This window comes from Peromyscus californicus, unplaced genomic scaffold (assembly GCF_007827085.1).
Source record: "Peromyscus californicus insignis strain IS unplaced genomic scaffold, ASM782708v3 Scaffold_17__1_contigs__length_78620276, whole genome shotgun sequence".
Taxonomy (NCBI): domain Eukaryota; kingdom Metazoa; phylum Chordata; class Mammalia; order Rodentia; family Cricetidae; genus Peromyscus; species Peromyscus californicus.
In genome coordinates this window covers 1,556,377-1,564,965 of record NW_026294469.1, presented here as the reverse complement: position 1 = coordinate 1,564,965, position 8,589 = coordinate 1,556,377, and the positions used below count along the sequence as shown (strand labels likewise).

At 41.1% G+C, this 8,589-nt stretch overlaps 1 protein-coding gene across 2 annotated transcripts in view; it reads right to left on the bottom strand.

Annotated features, from left to right (window-relative positions):
* The window catches only part of Mib1 (MIB E3 ubiquitin protein ligase 1), a 102,937-nt gene that overhangs the window by 7,937 nt on the left and 86,411 nt on the right, over nucleotides 1-8,589 (bottom strand). For both annotated transcript variants that reach the window (XM_052741525.1, XM_052741524.1), the window contains exons 19-20: nucleotides 6,013-6,126; nucleotides 1,987-2,087 (exon numbers count right to left, since the gene is read on the bottom strand). In XM_052741525.1, the coding sequence (XP_052597485.1) occupies nucleotides 1,987-2,087; nucleotides 6,013-6,126 (215 nt within the window). The remainder of the gene's footprint in view (nucleotides 1-1,986; nucleotides 2,088-6,012; nucleotides 6,127-8,589) is intronic.

The following is an 8,589-nucleotide window of genomic DNA, read 5'->3' as shown; positions in this document are numbered from 1 at the left end:
AGATATCTGGGCTGGGGATACAGCTCAGCAGTGGACAACTTGCCTAACATTTTTTTACGAGGCTCTAGCTTTCATTCCAACAGAAAAATAAATAAATGAAAGAAAAAAAAAGAATTCTATGTAATTAATAACTTGCATTTCCAAAAGGAAACACATTTGTTACTTTAAGAGTGATATGTTGTTAGTTGTTAGTAGTATATGAAATTGATTTTGTCAGTTAAATCAGTCAAGCAGGCACCAGGGTCAAGTGATCCGTGTTTATAATCCCTGCACCTGCTGAGGTAGGAGGACCAGGAGCTAAAGGCAGCCATGAGCTACATGTTAAGACTGTGGGAGGGGGTTCGGGCATGGACAAGGGGATAAGACAAAGACTGGGATGAGTGAAGAGAATCATTCATGTTTCCTTAGACTGTGATCATCCTGAAGGAAGATTCCTGCAAGAAATTCCATCCACACATAAAAAGTTAGTTTTGTTACAAGTGTTTAAATTGTTTAGTGATGAACTGTGGTGGTATGAATTTTTAAGTAAGAATAAACATTTTTAGGATGCTGAGTTCTAGAAATAAGTAAAGTTGATCCATAACAGGGTTCAATATGTGTCACGGCTGAGTGTGAGAAAACTGAAATCTGGGGGTTAGGTCTGCAGTTGAGGGTTTGTCTGCCATGTCTGAGGCCCCAGTGACCTACAGCACCAGACACAGGTGCATGCACGCGCGCGCGCGCGCGCGCGCGCACACACACACACGCACACACACACGCACACACACACATACAGTAAATTCACTATTGAATATACTTTTCTAATGTTATTTACTCTTTAAACATTACTGCTTTGTGTCATTTTCATACGTCTATTTAAGGCACTTTGAGTTTCTTTACCACCCTGCCATTACCCACACTTATCTTTTGGAACTGTATTAAAGGGTCATAGCATTAGGAAGGTGGAGAACCACTGACTGTTTCTGGTAAATTCAGACAGTAAACTAGGAATGAAGGACTGCTACAACTGGCTGGCAACAGTGATGTAACTACCAACCTCACCCACACTCTTGCTGCTTGAGCCTTTGAAGCAATTAAATCCCTGTCAAACCGCAAGGATGACAAACGAGGATTTGCTTTCCTGTTCCTTTTGCTGTGCTGTTTGTGAGACCAAGTCTCTCTGGTCTTGAACTCCACCTCTTGAGTTCTAGGGTTAGAGGAGTGTACCACTACACCTGGCTCAAGACTTGGGGTATCATGTAGTATATGCCTGTTTTTCATCTTCTTGCTTTGATATATGCTGAGTAGATAAAAGAGTACTTTGTCAATACTGTATAAAATGGAGATAACAATGTAACTAATACCCAGTTTGATGTATGGAATGCTACTCTCACTTCTCAAGTCCCTTCTGAGACCTTTCCCTCTCCCCTGTCTACCTCTCAATGATGAACACCATTTTGAATTTTGCACTTACCTTTCTCTTGTTTTTCTATATACACACACATACATATACACATTTTAATTTTCTATTAAGTATACACATATAGAAATGCACACAAGCCTCAGAAATCCACAACCTGAACATTCTCTCGTACCAGGTTCTAGAAACTTGCCTCCTGCCTCCTCCTAGCAGAGAAAATTACCACACAGGTTCGAACACTTTGATTTCCGCCAGGTCTAGAGTCCTACACAACAGCCTGTTAGGTTCAGTGTTCTCCCCATAGGTCTAGTGACTCTCTGCCCAGCAGCAGCATAGGAGTGCTACAGACACTCTGCCTTCTACGTGACACCAACAATCTCTCCACACTCCTCAAACTAGCTTGAAAAGCAGGTTTTAGGCTTTTTCCAGCCATGTTTATTGGCGTCTATGTACGTTTCCTGTCACAGTCAGATATTAGTCACTGATCTGCTATCACAGACCGTGCCTATGAGAAAAGGCCAGCAGCCTGGCAGACATGCATTAAGCGGCACAGTAAGAAGCACTGGGTGGTGGGATGGGAACAGTACCTGCTCCTTGATGTCCTGCAGCTGCTGCTGCAGCTTCTGCACATCTGCGTTGACATTGGTGTTGTCTTTATCCTTCTGTAACACTGGAATATTCCCACTTGCTAGAAGTTAAGAAAAACCTTAGTTATTACTATTTTGACATAATGACATATTTCTAAACTTTTAATTATTAAAAAAAAAAAAGAAAACTGAGCTGGGTGGTGGTAGCCTATGTCTTTAACCCCAGCACTCGGGAGGCAGACAGGCAGATCTCTGAGTTCAAAGCCAGCCTGTTCTACAGAGTGAGTTTCAGGGGTACACAGAGAAACCCTGTCTTGATAAACCAAAACCGAAAAAACCCAAAACAAGGAAACCAACCAACCAACACCCCAAACGAACAAAAACTAAACCCCTCAAACCCATGGGGTTGAAGTTCACTGGTGGCAGAACACCATGTGCAAGGACCTGGGTTCTGTAAGCTCTACCAGAAAAGAAAGGAGTGGAGAGAGCTAACATTATTCTTAAGGTCTTCTTAAAAATTTTTTTTCCACATCGAGAGACAAAAGATACAGTAGTGAAATCCAGATAACACTCATTTATAATCTTCAAGAGGAAATAGACTTGGGGTGTGTGGTGGTTTGAATATAATTGGCCCCCATAATCTCATAGGGAGATTATGGCCTTTGTGCCTGGGTACCTGCACACACACATACATAATTTAAAATGATTTTAAAAAGAAGAAATAGAGGAAGCCAGGTATGGGAGCACAGGATGGCAACTGCAGCACTCAGGAGACTGAGGCAGGAATATTGTCATCTGGTCAGTCTGGGCTAAACAGCAAGACCTTGTCCCCCCGCAAAAAAAAAAAAAAAAAAAAGGCAGAGGTGGGGAAGAAAGAGGCTTGTAGCAACGAGAATTTCTGAGTTTCGCAAGGCTCTACATGATTCCTCTGGCAAGCTCACAAACGCACATATTCCTCTTCTCTGCTCGTGGGCCACTGGAAACGGAGCAAAGTAGTTACTACAGGAGTATTAACTAATCTTTTAGATGACTTCTTAAAAAAATGCATCTTCTTTCCTTTTGTTCTTTCTAGACAGGGTTCACTAGACAGGTTGCCCAAACTAGCCTTGAACTCTCTACGTAAACTGATTCTCTTACCTCTACCTCCTAAGTGTTTAGATTACAGGCAGCACCCACTATACTTGGATGATGATGATGACACTGACCATGATTATTCAGATAGGGTCTTACTATGTAGCTCTGGCCTGGCCCTGGAATTCACTATATAGAGTATGCCGGCTTTAAACTCAGGTATCTATCTGCCTGCCTTTGACTCCCAGGTGCTAGGATTTAAAACATGGTGAAGCAGATGCAGAGACGCACAGCCAAACATTAGGAGGAGCTCAGGGAACTCCACTAAAGAGGGGGAGGAAGAATTGTAGGAGCCAGAGAACAGAGGACACTACAAGAACATGGTCCATAGAATCAGTTAAGCAGGGTTCACAGGGGTTCAGAGGAGCCTGAATGGGTCTGAGAACTAGATCCTTAGCATACATGCTGTGATTGTTCAGCTTGGGTTTTGTTGGACCCCTAACAGTGGGAGTGGGGGTGTTTGTGACTCTTCGCCTGCTCTTGGGACCCTTTTCTCCTACTGGGTTGCCTCGTCCAGCTTTGATATGAGGGCTTCTGCTTAGTCCCATTGTAACTTGTTATGCCATGTTCAGCTGATATCCTTGGGAGGGCTGCTCTTTTCTAAAGAGAAACAGAAGAGGAACAGATCTGGGGAAGAGGGAGGAGTGCAAGGAGAGGAAACTGCAGTTGGGATGTAATGTATGAGAGAAGAATAAAAATAACTGATAATAATAATAATAATAATAATAATAATAATAATAATAATAATAATCAGTATGTGCCACCACACCCAGCTTAACTTTATTTATTCATCTATTTATTTATTTAGAGATAGTCTTACTCGGCTGCTCAGACTGGCCTTAAACTCACTGCAATCCTCAGGTAATCAAGTAATGGGATTACAGGCACGAACCACCCAAGCCTGACCGACCCTCCTTTCTTTATGTCAAGATTTTCCTTACTGTTAACGATCTGAAAAATTCAGAAGGCTATGATAAAAGCTCTTTGATTTTACATGTCCTGCCCTGTACATCCCTGGCCCTTTATTCTAGGTAACAGCTATGCCTGGGAATTTTATTCTTCTCTATTTGTGAAGGTGTTAGAGGTGTGTGCAGCAATGTTCTTCCTCATCTGTTACAAAGCCAAGAATCGAAGACACCATTCTCTGTCACCTTCACATAAGCTCCAGGGACTGAATCAGGTTATCAGATTTACAAGGTAAGCTCTTTACCTGCTGACCCAGCTCACTAACTACGGTGGTTGGCATAGAAATGACCCCCATAGGCTCATATGTATGAATGCCTGGTCATCAAGGAGTGGCATTACTTGAGAGGGATTAGGAGGCCTTGGAGTAGGTATGGCTTTGTTGGAGGAACTGTGTCACTGGGGGTGGGCTCTGAGGTTTCAAAAGCCCAAGCCAATCCCAGTGTCTCTCTCTTCCTGCTGCCTGTGGAAACGGATAAAGAACTCTCAACTACTTCTCCAGCACCACGTCTGTCCGCATGCCACCATGCTCCCCACCATGATGACAATGGACTGACCTCTGAAACTGTAAGCAAAACCCAATTAAATGCTTTCCTTTATAAGAGTTGTCATGGTTGCTGGGTGTGGTGGCACATGCCTTTAATCCTAGCACTTGGGAGGCAGTAGAAGCAGGACCTGTGTGAGCTCAAGGCCAGCCTGGTCTACAGAGTGAGTTACAGGACAGCCAGAGCTACAAAGAGAATCCTGTCTTGAGAAAAAAGAAAAAAAAAAAAATTGTGGTCACTGTGTCTCTTCACAGCAATAGAACACTGACCAAAAAGAAAAACAAAAACCAAAAAAAACCCACTTTAAACAGTTGTATTACTGAAGCCTTTGGAAATAAAGTCCAACAGGTAAGTGCCTGCTTAGAGCAAGCAGTAACTTGACTTTACCAGCACCGTGATATAAACGGGAAAAACAAAGTTTTTCAGCCTTCTCCTTGTCTGTGTTACAATGCAGCTTCTCTGTCCCAGTAATTACTGCCCCACATAATAAGCTCCACTTAAATGGTCTTGTAAGCCTGCTATGCAAAGGAACTAAGTGAATACATTTGTAAGCTGAAAAAAGTAACTTGGAATTCAGTGCTCCATTTCCAGATACTCTAAATTGGTAGAGTATATGCTTAATTAATCTGATCCCCAGAAATGGGCACACATATACAACCACTAAATTTCATCTTTAAGACAGAAAGAAAGTAGTCTTTAAGTAAGAACATACAGGTTCTCCATATTCCAAAGTCTCTAACATCTGGTGCTGGGCTGGTGTGACTGACTCGGTGGTAAAAACACGGGTGCTTGCTCCATAAGCCTAGCAACTTGAGTGTGATCGCAGAACCTATGTAAAGGCTGAGGAGGAGAATCAACTCCATACAGTTGTCCTCTGATTTCCACATGCATATAGAGGCTTTCATGTACCCACATACACACATTACACATGCATACACATCTTTGGAAAGTCTATATAAGCATACCACAAACTAAATAAAAATCTAATTTTACATTTCTTTTTTGGTTTTTTGAGACAGGGTTTCTCTGTGTAGCTTTTGCGTCTTTCCTGGAACTCACTTGGTAGCCCAGGCTGGCCTCGAACTCACAGAGATCCGCCTGGCTCTGCCTCCCGAGTGCTGGGATTAAAGGCGTGCACCACCACCGCCCGGCTTAATTTTACATTTCTTTTTTTTTTTTTTTTTTTTTTTTTTTTTGGTTTTTTGAGACAGGGTTTCTCTGTGTAACTTTGCTCCTCTCCTGGGAATTTTACATTTCTTATAACTACCAAAAGCACCAAAAAAAATCATACTTGCTCCTCTGTCAATCCAACTCTTACTGAACAAGGCAGCAGCAGAGTGTAGTATGTATAAAGTTGGGAGGTACGGTCAGCAAGAAAGACACTCACAGATATCATCAGAGGGGTCTTCCGAACTCTTCCCACCACAGCACATGATGAAAGGCACCCTTCGTTCAACGACTGCCCGGCACTGCACACACTTTTTCATCAGGCTGGCACAGTCTGAAAATGAGTAACATGGACGCTTCTTTAGCTACAACATAAACAATATTGCCTTCCTCTGCTGATTTCTGTTAGCCATATACTGAAACAAATATTGAAGAAGTTATACAAGATTCTAACTATAACAAGTTATAAATAAAAATCCTACCTCACTGTCAGGTTATTAACTTAAGAATGAGAACTGTCTGCTGGAAAACAAGAACCTATTATGAAAATAATTTTCTAATATAACCAAATAGTGACCTTTTTTTTTCAAGAAAATATTTCTAAATCTTAAGGTTTATCCAGGAATGGTGGTATACAACTATAATCCTGCACAAACTGTAAACACTTGCACTCAGTTCCCTGAGAAAGGCTTTGCTATTTTCCCATTGTTCTGAGGTTCTGGGTCCTTGATATGGCAAGTTCTAGGACAGCCAGTGCTGTTATACAGAGAAACCCTGTCTCAAAAAGATAAAAATAAAATAAAATAAAAAAGTCTCTGAAAGAAAAAAAGAAGGAAGGATGGAAAGAAAGGAAGAGAGAAAACTATCTAGGCACAATGTGTATTACTGATTGTTCACATCACCTTACACTTGAACTTGTCAATTAATTATAAAAGTAGACATAGCAAGTCAACATGTTCTTGTTTATCAGCATTTACTAAACAAGCAGGCTTCATTTCAAACTAGACTATCAAAAATGTGGACTCATGGATATGGACAGGCTGGGCTATATCCTCCTAATGGAAACACACTAGATGTAGAATGATTATCAAGCCTGACACCAAGGACTGAGCATAAAATGGTCTCATAGTTGATTATGCAACATACAGTAGGAAGGCACTAATAAATCTAGTTTGGGATTTGTCTTCAGAATGGGGTAGACTTTTTCCTTAAAGGATTAATGTATTATATACCAATCAAATAACATACCATCACAATTACACAAACTTCCTTTAACTGTTAAATTTAGATATATTTCTGTACAAATATATATTATCAGCCTCATCAAAAGGATCTAACCCTTCCTTTGACTGGTCAAAGTACTTTAAACTCTTCAAGACTACCACATTCTACTTAACGTCACTGTGCTGTGGGTACTAGACTAAATACTTCAGCATATACTCTTCAGAAAAGGGCCGTTCACCTCAGCCACATCCTCCTCAGTAAGTGATGAAGAGCATGCTGGGCAGTGTGGTGCACATACACAATTCCTGTACTTGGGAGGCAAAAGCAGGAGGACCAAAAACTCAAGGTCAGCCTGGGCTACAAGTAAAAAAGAAAAGTTTAGGGCCAGGGATCTGACTCTGAGGCAGAGTGCTTGCTAAGGATGCAAGAGGCCTGACCCCTAGAACCATAAATAAAAAATAAATTAAATAATAAGACACAGAAAATCCATCTAGCTAAGACCGTGCTGAAAGTTAAGTTTTGATACATTTAAGAAGAGATTAAAATATCTAGTACAGAGTTAAAAGTTTAGTAAAAGCTAGTACATTATACAGCAAAAAGTCTTGCTCAAGTTTTTGGGAGTCCTTGGGGGAAAATAAAATATAGAGGCTCAAGGGACTGTGTGATCAATACTAATGGTTACAATTATCTGTCAAGGCTCACATAGGCATTACTTTGGTCTACAGTAGGTTAAGAGTCAACAAATCACTGACCCAAAGCCTGTTCTTTTAAAGGAGCTTTTGTTTTGTTTTTGTTGGTTTTTTGAGGCAGGGTTTGTCTATGTAGCCCTGACTGTCCTGGAACTAACTCTGTAGACCAGGCTGGCCTTGAACACACAGAGATCTGCCTGTCTCTGCCTCCTGAGTGCTGGGATTAAAGGTGTGCATGACCACTGCCAAGCTTTTAAATGAGCTTTAATTGGAACATAGTTGTGTATATTCTGTGGTTGTATATTTTGTGGACTACAATCACAGCATTGGGTAGTTGGAAAGAAGTGGGTGGTTACTACAGAAGCCACGTGGCCTGTAAAGCCAAAAACATTGAGTATTTATTCTTGTACTGAAAAAGTTTGTCAACCTCTGGTCTACAAAAGTTTACTTAAAACCAAGAGAATGTCTTTCTATGCATCCTCTTGACAGCTGATAATAGCCTTTACACCAGGCCTTAGTAAACAGAAACAATTACTTGAGGTAGACTGCTAATTGAACAGACCCTTGGCCCTTTATTTAGTTGTCTATCAAAATGAAAAAAAATTAAAACAAAACACCAGTGTTCAGGGGTCCTATAAGATGGCTCAGTGGATAATGACCATCTGAGTTTGAGCTCCAGAAGCCACAGGGTAGAAGGAGAGAATCAGCTCCCTCAAGTGTCCTCTGACTTCCACACACACACCATGGTGGGCACACACCCATACATATATACACAAACAAATAAATAAATATAAAATAAAATTTAACCCAACACTTAAAGGACATTATGGTGGTTTGAAAAAAAAATGGCTCCCAAAGGGAGTGGCACTATTAGGAAGTAGTAG